This window comes from Camarhynchus parvulus, chromosome 23 (assembly GCF_901933205.1).
Source record: "Camarhynchus parvulus chromosome 23, STF_HiC, whole genome shotgun sequence".
NCBI classification, from domain to species: domain Eukaryota; kingdom Metazoa; phylum Chordata; class Aves; order Passeriformes; family Thraupidae; genus Camarhynchus; species Camarhynchus parvulus.
The window spans coordinates 3,571,664-3,598,889 of record NC_044593.1 but is presented as its reverse complement, the minus strand read 5'-3'; the positions used below and the strand labels follow the sequence as shown (position 1 = coordinate 3,598,889).

Below are 27,226 nucleotides of genomic sequence, written 5' to 3'. Positions count from 1 at the left end.
TTGTGTTTAGGGTGAGGAAAACGCTTGCAGTTATTATAGTGTATAGGTTGAAGTTGAGGAGGGTAAGTTTAGGGTTGTAGATGATAATGAGGTGGGAGATGGAAGAAAAAGCTAGGATTTTTCGGATTTATGTTTGGTTGAACCCTATTCATCCTCCCAGGGCCGCTGAGGGGATAGCCAGGTAGAAGTTGAGGAGGGTAAGTTTAGGGTTGTAGATGATAATGATTGCTATTCATCCTAGGTGGGAGATGGAAGAAGAAGCTAGGATTTTTCGGATTTGTGTTCGGTTGAGCCCTATTCATCCTCCCAGGGCTGCTGAGAGGACAATCAGGTTAATTAGGAGTGTAGGGTTTAATGAGGGTGAGGTTATCGCCCCGCCCCTCCCGCCTCACCAGCGCCCCTGGCGGCCGCCGCCGGCACCGCCCCCCCGCCCGCCAGGCCGCGCCGCCATGGCCGCGCTGCACGCCAAGGCCGGCGGGCCCCCACAGATCCCCGACACCCGCCGGGAGCTCGCCGAGCTGGTGAAACGCAAGCAGGAGCTGGCGGTGAGCACCGGGGAAGGGCTCGGTGCGGTGCGGGTGGTGGCGGAGCTGCTGGGGGAGCGGCGGGGCCGGAGCGGCGCGGCCCGGCCTGCTCCATGCGCGGCGGTGTTCCCGGCAGGAGACGCTGGCAAACCTGGAGCGGCAGATCTACGCCTTCGAGGGCAGCTACCTGGAGGACACGCAGATGTACGGCAACATCATCCGCGGCTGGGATCGCTATCTCACCAACCAGAAGTGAGTGAGGGGCGGAGGAGGCGCTGCCCGCCCGTCCGGGCCCCCCGCCCGCCCGGCCCCGCCATCGCGCCTGTCTCTGTTTCAGGAACTCCAACAGCAAAAACGACCGCAGGAACCGCAAGTTCAAGGAGGCCGAGAGGCTCTTCAGCAAGTCCTCGGTCACCTCAGCAGCGGTGAGTGCTGGGATGAGCCCTGACCCCGTAACCGTCCCTGTGCCCACCCCTCTCCTCGTCCCTGTCCTCATCCTTGTCTCCATTCCTATTCCTTTCCTTGTCCTCAGTCCTGTTCCTCTTTTATCTCCATCCCATCCCTTTCCTTGTCCCAATTCCTGTTCCTGTTTTATCCCCATCCCATCCCTGTCCCTTGGTGCCTCAGTCCTGCTCTGATCACCTGCAGAATGACTTCCCCGTTTGAAATCCCGTTCCTGCCCTGGCTCCCTGCCCTAAGCATCCCCATTCCACCCTGCAGCCTCCTCCAGAGCCCCTTTCCGGCTGTTTGGGGGTTGGAGGGTGTCTGTCCCTGGTGTCACTGCTGTCCCCTGGCTTTGTCTCTGCCCCAGACCCCCAGTGCCACATGGGGCACTTCAGAGGGACGTGTCTTTGTGACCTGGGAAGTGAATCCCTGCTTGGCCTGACATCCTGTTTGGTTTTGCAGGCTGTCAGTGCATTAGCTGGAGTGCAGGACCAGCTCATTGAGAAGCGTAAGTCCCTTTGTCATTTTTCTCTGAATTTGGGAAGAATTACACTCTCCCCACCGTTCAGCCCTGTCTCAGCCTGGGGTCTGGCTCCCCTTCCCAGCTCCTGTGTCTGCTGCCCTCAGGCTGCTCCTGACTTCCCAAGTTCTTTCCAGAACTCAGAGGGCTCTGTTGTGTGTGAAAGGGATTGAAATTGCTTTGGTGCTCTGTGGAGGAAGAGGCTGGAGGAGCTGAAGCCCCGTAGATGTGTCAGTCACAGGAGGCCTGGGGAGGTCCCACTCACCTCCAAGACACTGAGAAACCTTTTTGTGACCAGCACCAAATACGATGTGGCTCCTCAGAGCTGGGGAGCAGCTTGCTGTCCATCCTGCAGAGCTGTTTCCCAGGCTCTGTGATTCACCTGGTGCTGCAGGGCTCAGGTGCCTCTGCTGCTGTTCTGGGCTTGTTTCTCCCACTCAGGGCTGTGCCAGGAGCTCACCCTGGTGCTCACCTGGCTTTGTCCTGCTCTAGGGGAGCCGGGCAGTGGCACAGAGAGTGACACTTCTCCAGACTTCCACAACCAGGAGAATGAGCCCAACCAGGAGGATGCTGAAGAGCTGGATGGCTCCGTGCAGGGTGTGAAGCCCCAGAAAGCTGCTTCCTCCACTTCCTCTGGGAGCCACCACAGCAGCCACAAAAAGAGAAAGAACAAAAACAGACACAGGTCAGTGGGACCAGCAGCCTGCTCACCACACCTGGACAGTTGGCTGGGGCTGGATTGAATTTATTGCCTGAGGGGAACCAGTAACAGGTTGGAATAACCAACAGGCAGCTGGGGTCAGTTCTTTGGGGGGTTTTCCTGGTTTTGGAAGAGGAGGGGAGAGTGCTGAGGAAGTTAAACAAGCAGCACAGGGTGCTCACTCCAGCTATGGGACAGCTGGGCAGCTTCTCCAGCTCTCTAATCTCTCCAGGATAAAGCTTGTTCCTTCCAGCAGGTCCTGACCTCCTGAGCTTGCTGCTTGGTTTCTGCAGAGCCCATGAGGACAGGAATGTTAGTGCTTGCTTTGAGGGAGGGTGGAAAGCCATTGGGAATGTTTATGGGGTTTTGGATACTCCCTGTGTCTGGGTTTCCAGTCCAGCCCCTTCCAGCTCTCACATCCCAACTGAGTCTCAGTGCTGGCATAGAGGAGTTGCTGTGTCACCTTCACCTCAGAGTGTTTGTTATTAAACTGACCTGAAATTCACGTGGAACAGATTCCTTGAACTCTTTTCTGGTTGGATTTACGTGTCCAGCTCTGCCCCTGAGGCAGTGAGCTGGTCCCTGTGCCCTCAGCCAGGCTCTGGCAGTGACAGTGCCTGAGTCAGGTGCTGAGGGAGGAAAACCCTGGAGAGAAGACACTGCAGAGCTGTCTGGAAGGATTGCTGAAGCTGGGGCCTAAGGATTTCATAGAAGTAATGGAGCTTTTAAAACTACAGAGTTTTAAAATCTCTCTCAGAGCCAGTCTGTGCTGGCTCTGAGCTGTTGGCTCTGCCTAGGGCCAGGCTCTCCTTTTTAAGGGACCTGCCATGCAATTAGACAAAGGGTTTGAAGTGGTAAAATTTACAAGGGGGGCTGGGCACAGTTGGGCTGTGGGCATGAGGTAGGTACAATGCTTGAAAAATGCTTAACTCCTTTTTTGCCTTCATTAAGTGTTGAGTCATTAGCATGTCTTTATTTCTTAGGTCAGAATTTCCTTCCTACAGCAGCCCAAATTGGGCAGATGTCCAAAAGGACTGGATGTCCCTTTGGTTCCCCATGAGCTGGGAATCCAAAGAAGTTCAAATCTCTTTTTTTGCCTGTAGATATTTGGAAGAAGTTCAGGAATAACACAAGAAACTACATCCGTGAACAAGTCCAGAGAAACAACCTGTAAAACTGAAGTACAGCTTAAGGAAACTGCCATTTCAAACAAATTATAAAATATTCTCCCTGGACAAACCATGGCCAACAACATGGTGGGGTGCAGGGCAGGTGCTGGAACTGACACAAATCTCTTTGCTCTGGTCCATGACCCGGACTTTAGGGACAGGAGCTGGGGGGAAGCTGCCCCCAACAGGTTGTGTGGCTCTGGGTTCCTTCACATTTCCCCTGTGCAGCTTTGGCTGGACAGAGGAGCCCTGCCCTGCTCACCTGTGGCAGCTTCTGTGTTCCCAGGCCCCTGCAGACACTCCGAGGGGCTCAGCGAGGCAGGAACTGACTGTTTGTAATGCTTAGCAGGGCCAGATAGAGAATTAAAAACCATAAAAAGATCATTAAATTTGTCTGTAATAAAAGCTCTGTTAAAATTGTGATTGCTGTTCCTGAGTATCCCCTAAATTTTGGCAGACAAGACCAAACAATTCTCGAATATGTTTAGGTTAAAAACACCTCAGCAACGACGTGCAGCGAGGGCATTCCAGGCCCTACAACCCCACAGGTGCTCCAGCCAGACTTGTGGGTGTGTCCTCTGAGGGGTCTGGCATGACAAAAGAGAAAAATAAAAAGAAATGTTGGCTTTTCTCTTTATTCAGAAGCTTTTCCTCTTGCCAGCACGACTCTGGGTTCCGCTGCCCCGTTCTGGGAGGTGCTGGGGAAGGGCCCTGCAGGAGCCTCGCTGCCTTCCCCTCTGGGACCTTTGGCTCCAGGTGCACACAGGGCCTCAGGTGTGGCTGCAGAGGCTGTGCTGTCCCTCTGCTCCCTGCCATACCACAGCAAGGCCAGGCTGGAGATGATTTTCTGTGTGCTTGGCTGGGTTTGAGGGAGCCCAGTCCATGATCAGTCCTGCCAGCTGTGGGCACAGCTGTGTCTGGAGGCCACTTGTTTGGGGGGTGGGACAGTCCCCAAAGTGCTCAGCTCTGGCCCAAGGTCCCTGGGCCACCACAGCTGGGGACAGCAGTGTTGGGGTGTGGGGGAGCAGCCCAGTGCAGGGTTGGGCAGCAAGTTCTGTGTCACCTCTGCCTGAAGCAGCTTTGCCTTGCCCTGGCAGCCCAGCCCCCTCCCCAGCTTCCTGACCCCTCACTTTGGTTTTCCAAGCCCTCAGGTTCCTGTCCTGCCCCTGGGTCTGGCAGCTGCCTCTCCTCCAGCTCCTAAAATCCCCTGTGTGAGCCAACCCCACCTCTCTGCTAACACCTCTTGTTCCCAGAAATCCAGTGGGGAGGGGGACTCTGCACTGCCAAGCCAGAGTGCTTTTTGTGTTCAGTTCTGGTTAAGATATCCGAAGAACTCGATGGTGTTTGAACACTGGCTTTATTATTTATTTCATTTTATTTTTTTAGCAATCTCGCTAGGGTGGCTAATCAATTAATTGATTTAATTCATTAGTATATTAATTTCTATTGCTTTCTTCCTTTCAAATGCTGCCCCTCAGCCCGTCTGGCATGTTTGATTATGACTTTGAGTAAGTTTGACTTGAATTAGTACTTGTGCTGTGTTGTTAGTGTGTAGACACGATGTGCCTTTTGAGACCTTGCTAACCCTTAGTTTATCTGTTTAATTGTAGGTATGTATATTAGGTTAGGCTGGGAAGTATTTTTTAAAAACAGAAAAGCGTGATGGAGGTAACATTTTATTTAATAACTTCAGCAAATTATAAATTAACTTCACTCTTCTTTACCTTTCTGTTTCATATTTGAATAGATAAAACTTTTTAACTTTAAAACTTAGTTTAAAAACTGATTCTTTTGGCTTTGCTGCTTAAGGAGATAAGTATAGACTTGGATATTTCCTTTTGGAAAAATGTACTTAACTCAGTAATTTTGGCTCATATAATCCCTGTCATCCTAACTCCTCTCTCTATCCGAGTAAATAACTCTCACGCTATGTCTGGCTAATTACCTGTGGCATAGTTACACCTCTGGCAGATTAAATTAACATAAAGCATGCCTAGTTCCCCTTGTTCACTGCCTAAGTGCCCTGTGATTGATTGTGGCCCTTGATTAACTCTGTCTGGGAGTGGATGGAATCTGCTTTTTGGCAAATAATAACTCTGCTCTCCTGTGCTGCTCTCGTGCCCAGTAACCCTGGGAACAGCCCCTGGCTCAGCCAGCTGGGAATGGATGGATTAACCATAGTCTCTGTCTAGCTGTGCCCTGTGCAGTAACTCTGGTGTTGGGTCAGGTATTGACATGGACGTTTCTCTTGTCTTTCCAACCGCAGGATTGATCTCAAGTTAAACAAAAAGCCAAGAGCCGTAAGTATCCGTGCTCTGTCTGTGTTTTCATTGCTCACTGGAAGGGCTGGCTGACTCACAAGCTTTAAAAACCTCCTGCTGCTGCTGTCGCTGTCATTTGAGTTCTTATTGTCATGGTTGAGGAGTCGCAGTGTGAGGGTCAGCATTGTCCCCTGGCTGTGGCAGCAGCTGAGCCCAGGTCACAGATAACTCCTGTGTGCTTCTCATGGAAAAAGCTGCTTTGCATCCTGTTACCTTGTCATGATCTGGAGCATCAAAAAGCATCTGGTTTGAGTTGATACTCAAGGTTGGCAGGGTCCTGCTTTTCAATGTTTAGCTACAAGAGAAAGATCTGTTCTGCCTGCAGCTAGTGGTGTGTGAGATGAGAGAGGACTGAGACCCCCCAGCTCCAAGAGCAGACTCAGAGGTGGGAAGGTGTTAACGTGCATATGCTGTCCTTTCTCTGCAGGACTACTAGAGCCATCAGTGCTGATGCTCCTGGGATTTAGGTCTGTGACTCCCCACTGAGAAGCCCTGAAGCAGGATGGCAGCTGCAGCAGGAGTGACTTACTCTAAGGGACTTGGATGGGGGGGGGAGGAAATCCTGGACCATGTACTTTGCATCATTTTTAAATCACCTGAGTTGCAGGAGGACAAAGGTGGTGTAGTAGTTGTAGTAGTTCTGAATTCCTGACTCTTCTGTGCTTCCACCTTGGTCGGGAACTTGCTGAAAAGGCTGACACTGCTGCCCCCCTGTCACCTGCAGACCCACAGAGAGGCATTTCCTTTTCCACTGGAACTGTGCTAGGATTCAGTGTGTCCCATCCATGTTGTGAGACTTAAATTACTTTTGTTGCTGATATTTAGCTTTGCAGGTTTGTTTTTTTTTTGGTTTTGTTTTATTTTGTTGGTTTTGTTGTGCTTTTTTTTAAAGCTGAAGTGTATAGTTACAAGTTGACTTTGGGTTTCTTTGTTTAGTCCGTGTAGTGGAAGGTTCTTCATTTTGTGAAGCAGCTTTTGATTCTTACTCAAGCAGAGAAGAAGGCAGTTTAACCCTTTTCTCTTTCATTTAAAACACCATCACCCAATATTCCTCAGTGCATTAGGTGCAGGAAGGGCCAGAGCTCAGAGCCAGCTCTTCACCGTCGCTGACTTTGGGTGGGTTCTCTTTTTAATACAAACCTCTGTCATTTGTACATAAACAATAAAAGTTCCATGTTTGTCTCTTCTCATGGTTTATTCAGTCCAAACTTTGACTCCTGCTGCTTTTTAGTGTCCACCTGCTTTATGGGGCCTTGCTGGGATTCTTCTCCTTTGGCACTGGGGCTGTTCCTTGTCCCGTGGCCCCGGGAGGTTCTCTTGGTGCTTTCTCTCCTGGGGCAGCTGTTCCTGAGTTCTGCAGGGAGTGCCAGGCTCTGATCTCCAGCTGTGTTTGGCTGATCCTGCTGCAAGGCATGACTGGGATGTCCATGGTTCTGCTGGTGAGGGAATATTGCTGGCAGCTCAGGATGAGGCAGCTGGATTGTCCCTGGAGAGGGACAGGAATCACAGCTGGGTGCTTCTCGCAGCAGCCACGTCAGAATCTTGTTGCTGCTGTTGAGCTGAGCTGTGGGGAATTGCTTGGTCAGTGCTGGGATGTGTCTGTGTAACCCCTGCATGGGACAGGGGCTGTCACTGAGTCCCCAGAGTGTGCACAGCCTGTGGAACAGCTGAGAGTTCGTGTGTTCTGCTGCACCTCTGCTCCCCTGGGTTTGGGGTCTGCCTCAGCTCTCTCCAGGCACTGGGACTGCGAGGGAGCAGAATTCTGCTTTGGGCTGTGTGTGATCTGGGATCAAGGCAGCTCTGTGTTGGTTCCTGGAGGGAGCTGGCTTATCCTGCAGGGAGCTGGGGCTGGTGGCTGCTCCTCCACGGGGGGGGGTTGGAATAGAGCAGCTTAAAGACCAAGCTGCAAAGCTGGCCTACTTCTGTGTTTTAAGCTACAGTTTAAGTACAGGGGGATGGAAGATCTAGGAAACAGCATAAACTACAAAGCCTTGCTCCTCCACAGCTGGAAAAAAGAATTCTCAGCTTATGGTTTTGGTTCCCTGGCCTTGGTATGAAAACAATTCTGCTGCTCTCCAAGCAGGGATGGCTGGAGCACCTGGAGGTGGATTTCAGAGCATTTCAGAGGCTGGATTTCAGAGGCTGAAGTCTCAGCTGCACCTCTGCCCTCGAGGAAAGCTGCCAGACTTTTTTGGGTGGAACATTTTGGAGAAGCAGCAAAGGGCTGCTGTAGCTCTGAGCCTGTGTGCAGGCAGGGTCAGCTCTGCATTCCCTGTGACACGTTGTGGTGCTGCAGGGACAACGTGAAGTGCAGCCCTTCCTGCCCCTGGCTGTGTTTGTCACCAAAGGAGGGGACAGCCTGTTCTGCAGCCTGAGGGGGGCACATTGATGGGGCAAAAAGAGAAATGGCACACACCTGATTCAGTCAAAGGATCAGCTGTTCCCTGCTGGGTCCTGACTCCAGCAGTTGGGCCTAAAACTTCCATTTGACTTCTGAACACTTCTGTTTTACTTCCTAAAGAGCCTGAGTGACTAAAGACCCCCAGGATGGCCAGTGCCTGAGCACAGGAGTCAGAGGGAACTGCACAGACTTCACCTGAAAGCTAATTAAAGCAAAAAGTAGTGGTTAGAAATACATCCTGAGTCCTTTGCTTGTGAAAGATGAATCCTGAGCCAAGGAAAGCGCAGAAGAGCAGCCCCTGTCCTCATGGACCCCAAAGGTGGAGCGTTAGGGAACCGCTAATCCCTGCACAGCCTCGTCACCAAGAGGATTAGGCAGGAGTTCATCTGGGGGCCGAGGGGCAGGAGGGGCGCGCCCGGTGCAGCGGGTGGGTAAGGGGGCAGCGGGGAGGGAGCGGGGAGGGAGCGGGGGTCCCGCGTGTCCGCTCCCCTCTCGCTGTGCTGCTCACGGCGACCGGGACAGAGCCTGACCACCCTCGGTATCGCGGCTGGGCAGCCCCGGCCGAGGCTGAGCAGGTCCGTGTCCGGCCCGCAGGTGCCATGGGCCGGCACCGAGCCCCGGGCGGGCCCTGCTGGACGCGGCTGCTGCGAGCCGGGGCCCGCCGGCTGCTGGAGCTCTGCGGGACGGCGCTGCGGGGGCTGCGGCGGCTCTGGAGCCTGGCCTGGGTCGGTACCGCACGGCCCCTTCCCCAGGGGGCTCCCCGAACCTCGGCCGGCTCCAAACGGGGCAGGGGTACTGCTGGGGTGCAATCCCTGCACTGCTGCTGCTGCGGGTGTTGCAGCTGGGGGCAGGGTGCAATCCCTGCACTGCTGCACTGCTGGGGTGCAATCCCTGCACTGCTGCTGCGGGCGTTGCAGCTGGGGGCAGGGTGCAATCCCTGCACTGCTGGGGTGCAATCCCTGCACTGCTGCTGCGGGCGTTGCAGCTGCCCACCGCAACAGCCGGTGCGGGAGCGGCACCCTCGTCCCTTGCGGGCTGCTGGGCTCAAGGCGCTGGGCGGGTGCGGTTGTGCCCACCGGGAGCCCTGGGGACGCGGGGACACCACTCCAGGGCGGCCGTGAGCCCTCCTCTCGCCCAGGTGCTGCTGATGTGCTACAAGAGCTGCTGGGACGGCGCCTTCCAGGTGACCGAGGAGGTAACGCCCCGCGGGGAGAGCCCCGGGACAGCCGAGTCCGGTGACATCGCCTGCTGCGTGCCACCGGGGCGGCTCTGGTGCCAGGGGCCATTGGGCTCAGCTGCCCATGCACCTGCGAGCCCCCGCTGTCCGTGTTGGCTTCCAGCTCGGCACAGCCCTGCAGCTCAGACTGGAGGGGAGCGAGGAGGAGGAGGAGGATGCGGACTCGGATTCTGCGTGGGAGCCCGGACAGACAGGTGGGTGCCTGGCCCGGGGGTGTCCCTGGGGCTGGCAGTGCCCCGGGGGGCGGCAGGAGCTGAGCTGTGCTGCCAGGGCAGCGGCGTGGCCAGGGCAGCGAGGCCGTGCTGGGGAGGCTGGAGGCTCTGGAGGCCGATGTCCGATTCCTGTGCACCGAGCTGGGGGCTGAGAAGCTGCTGTGGAGCTCCAGGTTCCTGGAGCTGCTGCGGGAACAGCAGAGCCTGCGCCAGCGGGTGAGTGCCCTGGGGGAAGGGCAGCCCCCACAGCCCCTGTGACCCCCGGACCCTCACACCCTGCTCCAGCTGCAGGAGCTGCCCTGGAACAGTGGGGACAGCCCCGAGCTGCTGGGGGAAGCAGAGGACCAAAGTGCCAGTGGGAGTGATGGAGAGAGCCCAGAAGGTAGGGAATGGGAATGGTGGAGGGGCACAGGGAGGCAGTGGTGGGGAGGGGGCAATGTGCTGAGCTCTGCTATGGGCAGTGTGGGTGATCCACCAGCTCCCACCTGTGTGGTGGTGTTCACAGGGGTCTGAGGATGAGGGAAGAGATGAGGATCTGACTCCATGTTTCAGAAGGCTTGATTTATTATTTTATGATATATATTCTATTAAAACTATACTAAAAGAATAGAAGAAAGGATTTAATCAGAATGCTAGCCAAGAATAGAAAAAGAAGGAATGAATAACAAAGGTTTGTGGCTCAGACTCTCTGTCCGAGCCAGCTGACTGTGATTGGCCATTAATTAGAAACAACCGCATGAGACCAATCACAGATGCACCTGTTGCATTCCACAGCAGCAGATAATCAATGTTTACATTTTGTTCCTGAGGCCTCTCAGCTTCTCAGGAGGAAAAATCCTAAGGAAAGGATTTTTCATAAAAGATGTCTGTGACACACTTGGGCACTGGGTGGCACTGGGCAGCCCAGGGAGGGAGGTGCTGGGAGAAGCTCCCAGTTCTGCTCCCAGCAGGAGCCTGGGTGCTCCCACTGCTGTCCCCTCTCTCCTTTGCTCTTTTCCAGGGTGCCCGTGGATGGAGGCACCTCAGCAAGCACGTGGCTCCATCCAGCGTGACAGGCAGAAAATGTAAGTGAAGGTGTGAGCAGGGCTCAGCAAACCAGGCAGGATCCACACATCCCTCCCTGCCCAGGCTGCTGCAGTCCCAGCTGCACCCCTGGATGTGCCTCCATCCATCCCTTGGTGCTGGCTGGGCCCGGCCCCATCCAGCAAAGCTGCAGCCATTCTCCAGGAGGAGGAGCCAGCTGGAGGCAGCTCAGGACAAGCCACTGGCCCTGGGTCTGCCCCAGGACACATCACAGCCCTTGCTGCCCAGGGCTCACTGTGCCTGGTGAAGCCCACCGAGGAGCATCCTCCTGCTCTGCTGCTTTTGGGAGTTCCAGGAACAAGAGTCTGGTCAGCACCAGCATCAGTCACCTTGCACTGGGGTGAGGCATTGCAAAACTCACCCACTGACTTCCTGATGGGGCAGATCCATCCTCTGCAGCTGCTCCTGCACGTCCCAACCCTGAGATGGCTCCTCGAGACAGCGGCCAAGGGCAGGCGGCTCCCCAGGCACGGCTGGGAGCCCTGTGCTGGCCACAACACCTGCCCCAGGAGCCTGCAGGGCTGAGGGGCTGCCCAGTGCCCGGGCCTGGCCCAGCACAGGGGCTGCACCCTGCCTCAGGCTCCCCCTGCTCAATACAGGCAGCTGCTCCCCATCGCTCGTGTCTGCCTGGTCTTTCCCCAGCAGGGCTGGGACAGCTCCACCAGAGCCCTGCAGGCTCTTTGGGGAGGGGAACAGGATGAGCTCTGGCTAAAGCAGAGCAGGGTCCAGCACCCACCCACAGCAGGGGCTGGGCTCCAGCAGCAGCAGCAGCAGGACTGGCAGGGATCTGTGCTCTCAACGTGCCTGTGCAGCTCCCACATGCAGGGAACTGATGCAAGGCCAAGAGCAGCAGCCTGACTCACCCTGCACGCAGGGACTGCCCCGTGCTGCTCAGAAATGCCACAGAAAACCAGGTTCTGGCAGGTGCCCCAAGCTGGCCCCCACTTGTCACAGGCATCTTTTATGAAAAATCCTTTCCTCAGGATTTTTCCTCCTGAGAAGCTGAGAGGCCTCAGGAACAAAATGTAAACAATGGTTATCTGCTGCTGTGGAATGCAACAGGTGCATCTGTGATTGGCCCATGTTGGTTGTTTTTAATTAACGGCCAATCACAGTCAGCTGGCTCAGATTCTCTGCCCGAGACCAAAGCTTTTGTTATCATTCTTTCCTATTCTATTTTCAGCTAGCCTTCTGAGGGAATCCTTTCTTCTATTCTTTTGGTATAGTTTTAATGTAATATATATCATAAAATAATAAATCAAGCCTTCTGAAACATGGAGTCAGATCCTCGTCTCTTCCCTCATCCTCAGACCCCTGTGAGCACGGTCACACCCAGTCCTGCAGGAATCACAGCACCTCCATGCTGGGACCACCAGACAGTGACAGGGTCCTGCTCCCGCTGCAGCCTCCATTCACCTCTCTCTCCATGGCAATCCTTGGGCTGGAAATCCCCAGGCAGCCCAAAGGGAGCAGGGTGCAGGAGGAGGGTGACAGCAAGCAGGATTAGCTGCAGCCCCCAGCTCTGCACCCCATGGAGCAGCCCCTCCCCACAGCACCTGCAGCAAGGCAAGAGCCACAGAAACCTCCCCCAGCCAAAGCTCCCGACCTATTGCTTAACCTGAGGCTGCATTTCCTGCAGCACTTGTGCAACACTGCTCCCCACCCTGGCCAGGGCCCTCGGTGGCTTTGGCAGGAGGGCTGAGCAGACTGCTGCTGCCCCAGACAGAGCTTTGGCTTCCAGGGGCAGCCCCTGGCCTTGGGGGGCTCCGGGGTGTTCAGGGCTCTTTGGAAAATATGTGAGAGATGGAAAGCAAGCGCTGACAGCATCCTGACAACACACACAGACACAATGTGCATCAACAAATCAACTGCTTCTGGCCTGCAAGTGCCAGGAACATTTCTGCATCCCTTGCACAGCAAAATTCCAGGGACCAAAACCAATTACTACAGCAATTGGTTTTGTTGTAGTAATTTAATTTAGATATTTAAAATCTCTTACAGTACCTACAATAGAAAACATCTTAGAGAGTAAGAGGAAATGAAACAGGCAGCACCACCAATGTGGTGGTGTTCACAGGGGTCCCAGGACAAGGGAAGGGATGAGAATCTTGACTCCATGTTTCAGAAGGCTGAATTATTATTTTATGATATATTAAAAGAAAATGATATATTAAAACCATACTAAAAGAATAAAAGAAAGGATTTCATCACAAAGCTTGAAAGGAAAAAAAAGGAATGATAATAAAATCTTGTGACTGACCAGAGAGTCTGAGCCAGCTGGACTGTGATTGGCCATTAATTAAAAACAACCACATGAGACCAATCAAAGATGCACCTGTTGCATTCCACAGCAGCAGATAATTATTGCTTATATTTCATTTCTGAGGCCTCACAGCTTCTCAGGAAAAAAGACCCTAATGAAAGGATTTTTCATAAAATATGTCTGTGACACACCATCACCACCCCATCCCACCCCAGCCTCCCCCCACTGCCCTGGGCCAGCACCCAGCTCCTCCCCAGCACCTTCCCCTCCTCTTGCATGCACCACTGACTGCAGTTACTCCATTCCTGCAGTCCTGTCTCACAGGGAGGCTGTGCTGCAGCAGCACGTTGGGGTACAGGGTGCAGAGCTGCTGCCATGCTCAGCACATCCATTCCTCTCTACAGGAGAGCAGCAGGCTCAGCCTGGGGGAGCAGGAGGTGGATGCTGAACCTGCTCCCATCACTGCACCCCCACAATGGTGCACACACCCCATCCCCTGTCCCACAGCCTGCACAGGAACCTTCCCCATTCCTGCCTCTGGAAATGCTTTAAAATACTGGAACTGAGCTGGCCACATCGTGGAAACCCCCAAGGGGAGGAACCAGGGAGTTCAAATGGAAGTTCAGGGAGCAAGGGCAGCACAGGGCAGTGGGGAGATGAGCAAGCCCTGGAGAGCAGACTGGCCTGCCTGGAGGAACCAGCCTCCCCTGAAGCTCAGCTCGAGGCTGCAGTGGCACACAGCTGACAGGATGAGGGCTGGGAAGCCCCTGAGCACAGGAAACCTTCAGCAGGCCCATGTGTGACCTCCTTCCCTTCAACAGCCCAGAGAGCTGACACACAGATCTGACCCAGTTTGGCAAAACACCCAAAAGCAAACACCCAGCATCACAGCAGGCTCTACCCCCAAGCCCCAGGAAGTGCTAAACCAGAGGATGCACCCCAAAAACCCCCACGTGAACAGCCCCAGCAGGGTTCCAAGGTGTGCAGGCAGGCAGCCCCACCACCCCTGGCACTGAAGAGTGTGTAGGGGAAAAAACGTGCAGCAGCAACAGTTCCAGCCAGCATTCCCATGTCCCAGATCTCTGGCACCACAGTGAGCTTGGGGAATGGGGACACAACACAGAACTTTGTGTGGATGAAGGAGAAACTCAGAGCACAGCAGGGGGATTGTGGCTGGGCTTGCTGGCCCAGCACACACAGCAGTCTGGGGGAGAAACCCAGATCTGTGCTAGGGCCTGACCCTCCCAAACTACTCCATGTGCCCCAGGACTGTCACTGCAACATCACAACCACAGTCAGTCAGCTCCAGCTCTTTCTCTCCTGGTTGTGATAAGGAACCTCTGCACTGATTCCTTTAATTGTCTCTCAGTGCAGATTTGAGACACAAAACCAAACCCCTTTACACATCCTGTAAAACTCGAATCACCTATTGTCTTTTACAGGAACACCAGCCTTAAAATCCTGCAGCATTTTTCAACTACAGATCCCATTCAGGACAGCAGCAAACTCCTCACCTGGCTGAAGGTGTGCTCAGATCCCTGACACACCTCTCCATCCCCACACAGAGCCACATGAGCTCTGTCACTGCACTGACAGCCCCAGAGACTTCCTCTCCCACAGTCAATAAAGACTTCAGACTGAGAGCTGCAGGTTTGCTTTGAAATGCAGCTGGTCCCTGGGAGCACCTGCCTCCCTGGTTTCTCATTAACTACAGAGTCGTGCCCTGTGGTAAATGAAGAGCACAAGTTTCAATGCAGACCATAAAGTTATTTAACCAGTGAGATAAGAACATGCTGTGCTGCTGTGGAGCAGGTGGGAGGGGAAGATCCTTACTCCACAAGGTGAGCACTGATATTCCTGCTGCACTTCCAGTCCATAACAAATCTTCAGAGCAAAACCTGGACGTGTTACCATTCACATATTCCACACTTAACATCTGTCACAGATGTACTGTAACTGGATAAAATATGTATTTATTTCCAGGCTGTACTGTGGAATTGCCCCTTAAAGCCAAACGCAGTCCATGCTGATTCCAAAATTGCCAGGAGTGTGGCAGTTCTGCTGCTTTCAATGGCAAAAAATGCTGCTTTAGCACCTGAGGCACCCACACTGTGGTGCTGAGTGGGAGCCAGCATTGCTGCTACCCCACCTGCCCTGGGCACTGAGCAACCCCAGGGAAGCCAAATCAGCAGCAGACACTGCTCATGCCCTTATCTGCCACAGCACATGGATGTTTTGGTGTCACTGCATCGATTAACAGCCTGTCAATAACCAGCCTCAGACTGCACACAGAGATCAAAGCCAGTCAGAGGAACCCCAGGGAGGAAGGATCATTTCTCTGGCTTCCCTGAAAAGCCAATCAAAATGTTGAATGTTTCTTCACAAAGCCACCAGAGACCAAATATGTCAACTCAGCAGTTTTTATTTATATAACACAGTTTTTCTTTGCCAGGGCTGTCACATGGCTATTCAGTACATGGCTATACTGCAGAGCGATACAGAAAGTTCAGCAAGTGTCATCTGGGGAGTACAAAATATTAAATCTTCTCATTGCAAGAGAGGCAGCAGATACCAGCATTCCACCAGAAACCCAAACCCACCTTGCCAAGTCACACATGGCTGAGGTGAGAACAGCATTGATTAAAAACTGCAAGCAGCAAGGTGCTGAACAGTACCATTAAAAACCATTTTATCTGTAATTTACAAATATGCAAAGTATCAGGTTACTTTAAAATTAAGAAGCATTTTGCTTACTAACATGAAACATTACTAATTTGTAATGTATCATTATTAACCAGGTATACAGGTTCCTGTTTCCCTGTGGTCTCATGGCACATGGTGCCAGTCTGGGCAGGTCATTCCTTGGACAGCAGAGGGAAGAGCAGGAACAGACAACCCTGCTCCCAGGAGGGCTTCAGGACCAGCTGCCTTCCACTCTCCCCTTCCTCATTTGCCACTCAATAACCTTGGTTTGACCACAGAAGGGCGTATTGTATTTAGAAAACAACAACACACACAGATACAATGTGTATCAACAAATCAACTGCTTCTGGCCTGCAAGCGCCAGGAGCATTTCTGCATCCCTTGCACAGCAAAATTGCAGGACCAGAAACAATTACTACAGCAATTGGTTTTGTATATTTAAAATCTCTTACAGTACCTACAATAGAAAACATCTTTCAGAGTAAGAGGGAAATGAAACAGAAACAGTCTTGCCAAATAATTCTTCTTCTACAATTCTGGATGCTGCTCTAGTTGGGCACAGCCAAAGGGGACAGGGGAATATTGGTGAGGAAGAAGAGGAAGCAACAGCTTTACAACACAAAATATTAAAGACTCCTCAGGAAGGCCCCTGGCAGCAGTCCAGATGTGACTGCAGCTATTCTATTGCTGTCTGAAAGCAAAAGGCACATAATAAATCCTTGTCAGTGCTGTACAGAGCCAGCCTGGGACAGAGACAGTTCCAGAGCAGCACTCACAGCATGCTCAGCTCACCCACCACCTGCTCTGACACTGCAGCTGTCAGCACATACCCAACACACAACTCACACACAGCTCTGGAGCAGTGTCCAGCCACTCCTCAGAGCAAGGACTCACCAAGCACTTGTGGTCCATGGGGCACAATTACCTCAGCAAGATCACCTGAGGTGGGAGGGGTGTGGAAAACATCATTCAAGAAGTGCACCAGTAAAACCAGTCAGATAAATCCAGATCCAGATGACATTTATAACCCAATATTTGCTACAGATCTGAATGGTGGGATTTAGTAAAGAGGCTTAGTCAGGACCCAACAACAGCATTGGCAAGGCATTTGGATCCTCAGAAACTGGCCTTAGACCACTACAAAGGCAGCACCCACTTCTCTCACATCCATTTATGGATAACTGCAGGAGTTCAGGGTTCAGGAGTGCCAGACTCCCATGAACCCCTAAGGAATAGCCCTGCTCCAGAGCTGCAGCCTCCCCTCCTGCTTTGCCCCTGGGGAAAGTGGGATGCTGAGGTGTTCTCACCTCTCCCACAAGCACATGGTCATAGCTGGAGCAGCATTTGCTGTGAGCACATCACCTCTGGCACCCAGCCTCCAGCTGGAACCCAGCCCTTCCAAAGGAATAAGGAGCACTCAGAAGGCACCTGTGGCAGCTGCAGAGGCAAACCCAGCCCCTCCAGCTCCTCCCCACACCTGCCTGCCCTCAGCACCTCCCTCACACACCCGGGTTCTGGGCCTTGTAGGTGAGGATCTCTGCTGCCAGCCTCTGGGGGTCCAGCAGCCGCGGGAAGCGGCTCATCACGGCATCCACCAGGTGCGGGTGGAAGATGCCGCACAGCTTGACGTGCACGCTGGCCCTCTCCTCAGCAAACTGCTCCGGGGCAGCCCAGGGCCCTGAGTCCCCATAGGGCGGCCCTGGGGCCCCGTGCACGGGGTGAGGGCCGGGCACACCGGGGGATCTCACCTGGGGCAGGGGGTAGGGCTCGGACCAGAACTCCCGCGAGCGCGGCAGGGCCGCACCAAACTCACCGGGCAGGCTGTACTGCCCTGCTGCACCCACGGGCACTCCAAAGCCTGAGAAAGAGTGGGGTGCCCCTGAGCGAGGCATCTCAGGGCTGTACTGCAAGAAGCTAGCACCAGAGGAAGAGGATTTGTGGGAGCTGTGGTTGTAAGGGAGCAAACCGTTCTGCTCTAAGCTGGGGGAATGTGGGTAGATGGGTCTCTGCCTGCCGCAGGTGCAGACGGGCACCTGCTCCGTGTGGGAATGGTCACAGTGACTGGTACATCTGTGAGGCCACATGTCAGACAGCTGGTTCTCCAGAGAGCCAATGCCCGAGTCGAGATGCTCCTGAGAGATGTAAGACAGAGAATCCATGGGAGGCTGCTGGTATCTGTCAGGGGAGACAGTGCCTGACACACAGCCTTTGGCCTGAAGCGCAACGTCACTGGGCTTGGCTTTGTGGGCCAAGCTCTTCCTCTCTGCAGAGACCTTCTGTACAGAGCTTTTGTCACTCTCTGTGGGCACAGAGCACAAGAGCTCTGGCTGGGAGCCCCGTTTCCCCTTCTTCTCCTCCTTGGCACTGGTACTTCTGGTTGGTGACAGCCTTGCATTGGCACGGAGCTCATCAGCTAACGAGCGCTGCGGCTGGTTGATCCTTTCAGGATGGTAAAACTTACACTTAATTCCATAAGTGCATTTTTTCCCTGTAAGGAAAGCCAGAGCATGAAATGACCAGCTGGATTTCACTAGATTATGAGTGACACTTGCACAGGCACCTTGTTCTTCACATTAAGAAGGGCAGGTCTTACCATAAGGGCACTGCTGTTTCTTGTGTTCTGGAACTACAGGTTTCTTCCTGAGGAAGTTATCCAGGCTGGGGCCATGACGCCCTAAGGGATCATCTGGAGGCATAAACCTAAAGAGAAACAAATTTCAGTCAGAAGCAGTTCACTTTTCTGAGTTGAGGTTTGGTTTCTACTCAAAGCCTCCCATATCATTGAAGATCAAAAGCTCTGTCAGCCCTACAAAGCTCTCCCATTTCCTGCAGAGATAATCCTCCTGCCACCCAGTCCACACCAGCACAAAATGCTTCCTTCAGGCATAGAAGAGGCTCAATGCCTGACTGTCGACCAGAATTACTACCTGCTGCAAACAATTGTCCTGTGAGGAAATCACACCCTGAAGCTCTCCTTGGAGCTCTAGCTCCAAATTAGGAGCAGCTACTGGGATGCCACCAACTCCTTTTGGCTTTGTATCCTACAGCTTTTCATTATTTCTTCACTAGCATTTTGCTCTTCTCATGCATCACTTGCTATTGCTTCATTAGAACAAGGCAGTGTGTTCACACAAATCTTTCTTAAAAGCCCAGGTAAATGTGATCATGATGCTGTGGAGTGGCTCCCTAAAACAGAGGCTAGCTAGAGTTAGGAGAATAAAGTGGGTATTTGTTAAAGGCTTTCAACAGGTACACTTTGGGCAGTGCAAAAGCCTCACACAGGCTACACCCAAGATGGACCATGGTCATGAGTTTTTCAGATTAAGTTTGGTCTATTTGCACATCAGGGGTTAATTGTCCAATTACAGTTTCAGATAATGAACTTATATTCCCCAGTTTGCTCCCCTGCCCCAGTTCAATTTTGTTTATACTTTTCAGGGCCTGAGGCAGAGGGTGTCCTTGGTCCTCAGGCCCAGAAGGATTTGGATTGTCTGATTGTCACCATCATATTTACTGGAAAAATCCCCTTGCCCAGGATTTCTCTTCTGGGAAGCTGAGAAGCCTCAAAGAAAAAGGAAAACAATATGATCTCATTTGCTTCTCCTGTGTTTTGCTGCTTTGGAAGGTGGTTGGAGATTGTTTCATTGGTTTCATGTGAATTGTTTTGACTTATTGGTCAATTATGGCCAAGCTGTGTCAGACTCTGGAGAAAGAGTCAAGAGATTCATGAGTATCTTTTAGCCTTCTGTCTGTATCCTTTCCCTATTCTTTAATACAGTTTAGTATAGTATTCTTTAATATAATATAGATCATAAAATAATAAATTAGCCTTCTAAGAACATGGAGTCAGATGCATCATTCCTTCCTTACTCTGGGAACCCCACGAATACAAGACATTACAAATAAACAAAAACATTTATTCTGTCTCTCCACAACCCAGACTGTATTCAGCTCTGCTCATCGCTGTTCTGAGTTATTCAAATGTCAGCTCTCTGCAAGCTCCCCTCAATTTGAATAACTGAAAACAATTATGGCTAAATATGCTTAAAATATTATATTAAAATATAAAAAAATACATAAAAATTTTAAAATTTTTAAAATTATATTAAAATATATTTTAAAAAATCTGGCTAAATATGCTTCAGTTAAATACAAAGTCTTCTAAGAACACGGAGTCAGATGCATCCCTTTGTCTGGGAACCCTGCAAATACAAGATTTGACCAACATGTGACGAGAGCTTACTAACACTCCATATGGAGTTCAGAGTCATGCACTGACGCTGTACAAGAAATAAAAAAATACAAGCTAAAAACAGAAGGCAGGAGCCCTACTTGTCATTGACAAAGGAGTACATCAGCAGGCGCTCCTCGATGAACTTCTTCCACTCAGGCCGCTCGCTCTGCAGGTCGCGGTAGGTGTCGTTGGACACCACGATGCCGTCGGACTCGTGCGCCAGCTTGACGATGAAGCGATCGTCGTAGCACACCACGCGCTTGCCGCCCACGCGCCGCGACGGGGTGAACACCAGGATCTTCTTCTTCTCCAGGTCACGCAGGATGTACTGGTCTGGAGCAAACACAGCTGTCAGCACACCCGGGTGCTACTTGTGGGGTCCCCAGGGCAAGGGAAGAGATGAGTGAACCTGACTCTGTTGATATCAGCAGGCTAATTTATTTCAATATTATATTTTTATATTATATTTCTATATTATATTTTTAATTTTTAATATTATTTTAATTTTTATTTAATTTTTATATTTCTATATTATCATTTATATTATTTTATATTTCTATATTATTATAATATCATTTAATAATTTTCTATTTCTATATTACTTGTATATGATTTTATTTTTTATATTTTTAATATTACTTTTATATTATATTCTTTAATATTTATTTTTTAATTTTATTATTTATTTTTAATTTTTATTATTTTATTTCATTATTTTATTTTATTGTATTATTTTTATTCATATATAAAGTATATGTTATCAAATAAAAACTAAAATACAAAAATAAAATAAAAAATTTAAAATTTATATATTTTTCTTTTTAATATTTGATTTTGCTTTTTAATTTTTATTTAATTTCTCTCTTTATTTCATACTATATTATATTAAAGAATGCTATACTAAAACTATACTAAAGAATAAAGATACAGACAGAAGGCTTAACAGGAATGATAATGAAAAACTCATGACTGACTCCGTGGAGTCTGACACAGCTGGTAGTGATTGGTCATTAAGTAAAAACAATTCACACATTGGATAAACGATCTCCAGACCACATTGCAAAGCAGCCAAACAGGAGAAGCTGAGGCTTCTCAGCTTCCCAGAAGAAAATCCTGGCAAAGGGATTTTTTTGGAAAATGTGACAGTGACACACCTGCACAGCCCTTCACGCAGATGAAATAGCATTATCATGGCAGCCATATTTTCTGGAAAAATCCCCTTGCCCAGGATTTCTCTCCTGGGAAGCTGAGAAGCCTCAGAGAAAAAGGGAAACAACATCATCTCATTTGCTTCTCCTGCGTTTTGCAGCTTTGGAATGTGGTTGGAGATTGTTTATCCAACAGGTGATTGTTTCATTGTTTCTGCTGGGAATTATTTTAACTTATTGGCTAACTGGGGCCAAGCTGTGTCAGACACTGTAGAGAGAGTCACCAGATTCATTAGTATCTTTCTAGCTTACTGTCTGTATCCTTTTTTTAGTATAGTAGTCTTTAATGCAATATAGTATCATAAAATAATAAATTAGCCTTCAAGAACATGGAGTCAGATTCATCATTCCTCCCTTCGTCTGGGAACCCCACAAATACAAGACGTTGTAAATAAAAACATTTATTCTGCCTCTCCACAGCCTAGACTACATTCAGTCCTGCTCATCACTGTTCTGAGTTATTAAAAATCTCAGCTCTCTGCAAGCTCCCCTCAATTTGAATAATTCTGGCTAAATATGCTTCAGTTAAATACAAAGCGTGTCCCTGCAAAAGGAAAAATATCAAGAAATAAAAGACAAGAAGTTAGGAAGTAGAGCAGTATTACATTCCTTGTTTTCTGAATTCTTCCAACTGATTCAGGCAAAAGCTGGCTTAGGGGAGAAGTTAATGACTAATACTCCCCGGTCAGTTCAGCTCCTACTACTCAGACTTTCCATTCTGAAGTTAATTACTGACTTAGCCAGAACTCTGCAAGCTCACTAAGTGACAGAGCAGTCAGCCTGAAAAGCTGCTTTTGGTTTCCATATTTTCATACCTGTTATGAGTACATCTGGTCGGGGCTGCTCCTTTCTCCACGATGGCACAAAGACTGTAATATCCTTGTGTCCCCTGTCCCAAAACCACTGGACAGCCAGCAGGATACCTCGGCAGGAGAACACTTCTTTATTCCCATGGCTGCAAAGGAGAAAATTAAGACTTTAATCCCTTCATGATTCAGTGCACAGAGCAAAGGGAGCTGGCAATTAGGACAAGCTTCAGCGAAGGGTTGAGGAGCACAGGCAGCAAACACAGATGCTGGTCTTGTGTAACAACACCCTCACTCAGACCTGCCCAGCACCCCCGTTCGTGTCAGCACCTCAGGATACCAGTAAACACCCAAATACTCACTGGGAGGGAGGGAGGCAGCAGCTGGAACTGTTGCAGCTGCGCTGAAACAGTCTCTGCTTCAAGCCTTCTGATGGTTATTTTTAGCCCAGAGCACAATGTGACCTAAAACCCCTTTTTGCTACTCTGACAGCTAATGCCAGTGACTGTTTCCTGCCAGGGTGCACTGCACCCTCACTGGGCCTTTGCTTGCAAACTTGTTCTGATCACTTCAGCAAAACAAGGTATTTTATATGCACTCTCATCTCAAGGAAAGATGATTCATTCCATGATGGCTCCAAACCTCATCTACAAATGCACTATTTGCACAAAATGGCATCATTTCCTGTCATCAGGGCTGGATGAGAGAACAGCTCATGGCAATTGGAGAAGAAAGTTTGATAACCTTGTCAGAAGCCACGTAGTGATGCAAAAAGCTTCTTAATTATTCATTAGGTCATATCAATAAGTTTCCAGAACTTCTAGGAGAAAACTACCCCTCCTGTTTTACAAGCATTAGTATTTACAGTGCAATCAGCTCTTCTGCTGATAGTGGCTTTGGCAAGCTTCCAACACTTCTATTCCAGCCCGATATGTCACTGTGGGGATCCAACTGCCCATGTTCTGTGACAATGCACTACACCAAAAGGGGAACTGCTCTCACAACTCAGGAAGGTTTTCCTCCTGTCCCAAATCTTCCTCCCTCCACCAGCACCTGTATGGCATTTCAGCCCCCACCACCCCTCACCAGAGCCATTCCTGCAATGGCACTGTTGCAGCACCACTACAGAGAGGTTTCAGTTCCCCTCCCAGCCTCACCCTTTCTTTGAAACTACAAAGGAAGTTGAAGAGCTGTACAAAAGTACTTATTCTAGAAGAATTAAACACTTGGCAACAGAACTAACACCTAGAGACACCTAACACACCTTCAATAAGAATCCTATATTACAGAAGGCTGAAAATCACCATCAGAAGATGCTCTAAAAGTTTTCTCCAATATCAAATGGATTTAGCTATAAATAGCCAGGCACAGGTTACTACAATTTTTTAGAGATAAGTCTGAAAAACAAATCCTTTTTGGTGGATTTTTTTGGTTTGTCTTTGTTTTGGGTTGTTGGTTGTTTTTATTTTTTGAGTCTCTGCTACCAACCTCAAACCTCCAGAAGGCAGCTAATTGGGCTGATCTGATTTGGCAGCAGCCAAGGAAAAATTCCCTTAGAAGGAAGTAAAAGCTAATTTCCACTATGATTTGCATAAGTTTGTCAAGAGCTGTTGAGGGAGGCCGCTGTACATACTGCAAATGAATCAGCAGGGAACATCACACCATCAATACAGGAAGTTTCAGAATGGAATTCCCCTTCTAGTGAATTGCTTAAAAAAGCCAGACTGCTTCTCTCATGTCAGACCCTGGGCTCTGGCCTGCCCTGACTCACGGCTGCTGTGATTTCCCCTCTGCATTTTGGGGTAACTTTCACCACTAAGAGGCTCCTCACTAACAAACACGGCCAATCCTGCTGTTAAAGCCCAAGCACTTATCCAAGGTAAACTTTGTTGCCAGAGTCACTTATCAGCCTGGGCTCACAATAGGTCACTTTCCACAGTGTTCCCAGAGCCGTGGAGAGGGTAGGAACTAGGGCAGGGTCTCTTCAGGGGTGCCAGGCATAGCTTTCACTCCCCTGGCCCTGTTCCACTGCCACCACCATTCCTCATTCGCTCCGAGGCTCACCTGTGCCCCATCTTTTCTGTTCTCAGAACTGTCAGCCAGGGCTTGGCAAAAACCACACCTGCAAACAAACCTCCACGCAGCACTTTCACCTCAGACAAACCTACTGCAACCGACATGGCAGCTCCACCCGCACCCAGGGTTATTTTTTATAAAGTCTGCATACACAAACATAAACAACAAAGGAAGCAGCGTCTGAGCTACAACAGAAAAAAACTTTCAGGACCCAGTTCAGAAGCTGGTGCGTTAAATTTCAAGAGTTTGCTATGCAGAGGTGAGGAACACACTGCTGGGGGTGGGGCGAGGGCAAGCAATGCTCACCAAAGCAGGAGCAAAAGTCAGGGTGAAAATGTGAACATCACACCAATAAATATCCAGCCCTGAGATTCTGAATGCTTCATGGGTACTGGGGGCTCTGGTCAGTGTCCAACAGAGCTTGCTCCAGCAACGCTGGGACATGTGAAACGCTGAGGATGAGTCACAGCCCTGCCTTGGTGCCACCTCTGACATCTCATCACTCTCTACCTTGAACAGAAATTCACCAATATACAAGAGGCACAATTCGGAGACAAGCCTCCAATGGAGCTCCATATTACAAAGCCTTCTCTAATTAACCCTGTAATTATTTATTGAGCAACTTCCTGCTACGGAAACTTACACAAAGCCACTAGTTGAGAGGACAACGTCTCTTCAGTTATCCCCTCATTGCCAGAGCCCAAGAGGAAGCGTTTGTTTCAAAGGAAGCACTGCTGCCCTCACCATCGCCCCGTGACTGGCGGCTCTGAGCGGGCAGAGCCGTGGCAAGACGGGCCCGCAAATGCAACCGTGATGCTCGTCCTCGTGTGTCGGAGAGGAACTTTGGAAAATATTACCAGCCCCGTTCCCAGCACGGCTGCCTTGAGCGTGGCACTCACAGCTTTTCACCTCCGAGCCCTGGCAGAGCTCACACCCGACAGCCCCGTGCCCACCCCGGACGCACCTCATGGCCACGTTGCTGCCATCGATCACGATGGGCTTCAGGTTGTCGCTCTCCGTTTCCTCGGGGCCGGGCGCGGGGGATTTATTGCCGGCACCGCCCCGAGGGACCAGCGGGGCCTCGGCGGGCTCGGGCGGGGCCTCGGGGCCGTCCCGCTCGGCCGGGCCGTGCTTCACCAGCTCCCCCAGCACCGTGTTGGTGTCGGCGCCCAGGCCCAGCTTCTCCAGCACGACGCGGATTTCCTCCGAGGAGTAGCCGAGCTTGCGGAAAAAATCCACCTTCAGCTGCAGCTCGGGGCCGTCGCCGGGCCCCTCGGGGCTCTCGCTGCCGCTCATCCCCGCTGCGGGCCGGGCCGCGGCCGGCAGCGCCTCAGGCCAGCCCGGGGCGACGCTGCCCGCGCTCATGGCTCCCGGCGGGGGACTCGCAGGGTCCGCTCGCCGCCGGGAACTGCGGGGCGACAGAGGCGTTAGTAGCGGCCCCGCAGCCCGACCCCGCTCCCGGCCGAACCTCGGTCCCCGCTCCGCTCCTGGCCAAACCCCAACCCCAGCCCCGCTGCCGGCCGAACCCCCGCCCCGAGCCCCCCGCGCTCACCGGACCGCAGCCACCGCCTAGCTGCCACTGCCTCTCCATGGGGCCGGAGTAGGGCGGGCGGCGGCCGCATATTTATACCGGAGAGTGCGCAGGGCGGAAGCGCAGAGCGAGGGGTGGAACCGCAGCCAATGCCCGGCCCGGCTCGGCCCGCCCCGCTCTCCGTGCTGCCGGGCTGTCGCCGCGGGCGTGGCTCCGTGACACGCGTTCCTTGTGCCGCCTGGGTCCCAGCGGTGCAGGTGGCCGTGATTCAGCCACTGGTGGTTTATCAACGTGGCCGTGTAGAGGAGATAGGCGCTGGCAGGAAACATCTGTCGCCCACCGGTGCCTGTGCCTTGCCAAGCGCTAAACCGCACCTGTATGGAAATGCAGGGGTTAAAATCTACGTTGTGAAACGTGCAAAAACTTCACATCTCTGACTTCTGATTAATCATGCCTAAACAATTTAATGAAGGTAGTTGCAAATTTGCTTCCCCCAGGCCATGTACCGGAGCCCAGCTCAGGAGCGAGGAACTCTCCCAGTTACAGGAATGCATTTGCATTCATCTTCCTTGTGGTTACCTCGAAACAATCATTTTTCCTTGTCTCTGGCCCTGTCTGAAACCGCACTGTGTGCTCAACAGTAACACACACACACAGCGAGATTCAGATCAGAGATAATCCTTACTCAGTTCTTAAGTAGGTGCTTTCCCAACACTTCTTTCCCTTGGAATCTACTCCAGTCAGCATGAATTTAGTATTGTTTCTGTGCTTTTGCTTCCAGGCTAAAGTCTATTGCACCAGAAAGTATGGCCACAGACGTACTTCCTATAGGACATAGCCCAAGGAAGAGGAACAAAGCTGAATCTCCTGATTTATGCAAAGCAGTGGCAGCAGCCACATGGCTCCAATTTGGTGAAAGAGAAGCCAGGAGAGAGGGAGGCTGTTGGCTTCTCCTCCCAAAAAGTCAGAGGGAGTCACGTGCCAGTCACACCTCAGAGCTCCTCATGGGTGATTTTGACTATTTTTTTTTTCTTTTCCACAGCTGCAAACTGCTTTGAACAGTACTCCTCTTATTTTGGTAGTGCAAGGGCTATGGTGGAAGCTGCAGCTTCTGAGGATATGAAGATTCACAGAACTTTGCTGGGATTGTGGATGCACTGAGGCTCTCCACCTCCAGGCAGTGATGATGATGATGATGATGATGATGATACAGTGCTGTGCCCACAGCAGGGCAGCTGCATCTTGCCCTTTCTGTGGTGGGACAGGCTGTTAGCTGGCTTGAGGCTCTGTCCCTCTGCGACAGGCCACAGGAAAGAGATGGAAAGTCCCCACCAGAGCACAAGAAAGCCCTGGGCTGTTCCAAGGAGGAACCTGTGACACCGAGAGGAGGACAGGGCCAGATGCTCTCAGGATGGTCATTAAGAGCAGCCAGCTGCATCTCATCCTGCTGAGCTGGGAATTCTGGTGTGCAAAAAAGGAACTATAGCATCCAGGGGCAGTGGGGACCCCAAAGTGCTCTATGACAGCAGGAGCCCATGGATGGGGTCAGTCCCTGCCTGTCCTCCACCTCCATCCCCTTCTCTGCTGACTTTCCTCCAACCTGGTTCCTTGTTCATGAACAAGTCCTCAAAATCTTGATGTCACATTTTCCTAGGGATTACCACCCCCATGTCCCACATTTTAAAGGAAGAGCTCATCCTCTGGCAGAGCCTTTCATCTCCCACTCCTGCATTTAACACAGCCAAAATAGTTAATATTCAAGGTTCTCATTATCTGCTGGTTGGGAAGAAGCTG

The 27,226-nt window shown here is 51.2% G+C and overlaps 2 protein-coding genes across 7 annotated transcripts; one reads left to right on the top strand and one right to left on the bottom strand.

Moving 5' to 3' along the window:
• Window positions 1-393: 393 nt before the first annotated feature.
• MEAF6 (MYST/Esa1 associated factor 6) lies at window positions 394-6,886 on the top strand. 5 transcript variants are annotated; one of them, XR_004061355.1, is made up of 9 exons: window positions 394-545; window positions 661-776; window positions 862-949; window positions 1,431-1,476; window positions 1,981-2,173; window positions 4,836-4,865; window positions 4,968-5,025; window positions 5,624-5,657; window positions 6,106-6,210. XR_004061355.1 is itself a non-coding variant. In XM_030964713.1 (8 exons), the coding sequence occupies exons 1-8, from the start codon at window positions 450-452 to the stop codon at window positions 6,112-6,114; spliced, it is 612 nt and encodes a 203-aa protein (XP_030820573.1). In that variant the 5' UTR covers window positions 394-449; the 3' UTR covers window positions 6,115-6,886. The 5 variants fall into 5 exon arrangements, 3 of the variants coding, with proteins under 3 accessions (XP_030820573.1, XP_030820574.1, XP_030820575.1); XR_004061356.1 differs by lacking the exon at window positions 4,836-4,865; XM_030964713.1 differs by lacking the exon at window positions 4,968-5,025 and having other exon boundaries at window positions 6,106-6,886.
• Window positions 6,887-15,280: 8,394 nt separating this feature from the next.
• Window positions 15,281-25,548, bottom strand: ZC3H12A (zinc finger CCCH-type containing 12A). Of its 2 annotated transcripts, none has more exons than XM_030964577.1 (6): window positions 25,454-25,548; window positions 24,866-25,309; window positions 21,835-21,974; window positions 19,910-20,144; window positions 18,171-18,277; window positions 15,281-18,065 (listed from the first exon to the last, which is right to left on the bottom strand). In XM_030964577.1, the coding sequence occupies exons 2-6, from the start codon at window positions 25,264-25,266 to the stop codon at window positions 17,077-17,079; spliced, it is 1,872 nt and encodes a 623-aa protein (XP_030820437.1). In that variant the 5' UTR covers window positions 25,267-25,309; window positions 25,454-25,548; the 3' UTR covers window positions 15,281-17,076. The 2 variants fall into 2 exon arrangements, with proteins under 2 accessions (XP_030820437.1, XP_030820438.1); XM_030964578.1 differs by having other exon boundaries at window positions 24,866-25,122; window positions 25,454-25,485.
• Window positions 25,549-27,226: the final 1,678 nt, after the last annotated feature.

What these genes read in the sequence shown, in the direction of transcription:
- MEAF6 (XM_030964713.1), top strand. Translation starts at nt 450, where the DNA reads ATGGCCGCGCTGCACGCCAAGGCCGGCGGGCCCCCACAGATCCCCGAC. An exon ending in CCTCGGTCACCTCAGCAGCG is followed by an intron (nt 950 to 1,430) that starts GTGAGTGCTGGG and finishes TTGGTTTTGCAG; the next exon opens with GCTGTCAGTGCATTAGCTGG. An exon ending in GGACCAGCTCATTGAGAAGC is followed by an intron (nt 1,477 to 1,980) that starts GTAAGTCCCTTT and finishes GTCCTGCTCTAG; the next exon opens with GGGAGCCGGGCAGTGGCACA.
- ZC3H12A (XM_030964577.1), bottom strand. Translation starts at nt 25,266, where the DNA reads ATGAGCGCGGGCAGCGTCGCCCCGGGCTGGCCTGAGGCGCTGCCGGCC. An exon ending in ACCAGATGTACTCATAACAG is followed by an intron (nt 20,145 to 21,834) that starts GTATGAAAATAT and finishes TGTTTGCTCCAG; the next exon opens with ACCAGTACATCCTGCGTGAC. An exon ending in TACTCCTTTGTCAATGACAA is followed by an intron (nt 18,278 to 19,909) that starts GTAGGGCTCCTG and finishes GTTTCTCTTTAG; the next exon opens with GTTTATGCCTCCAGATGATC.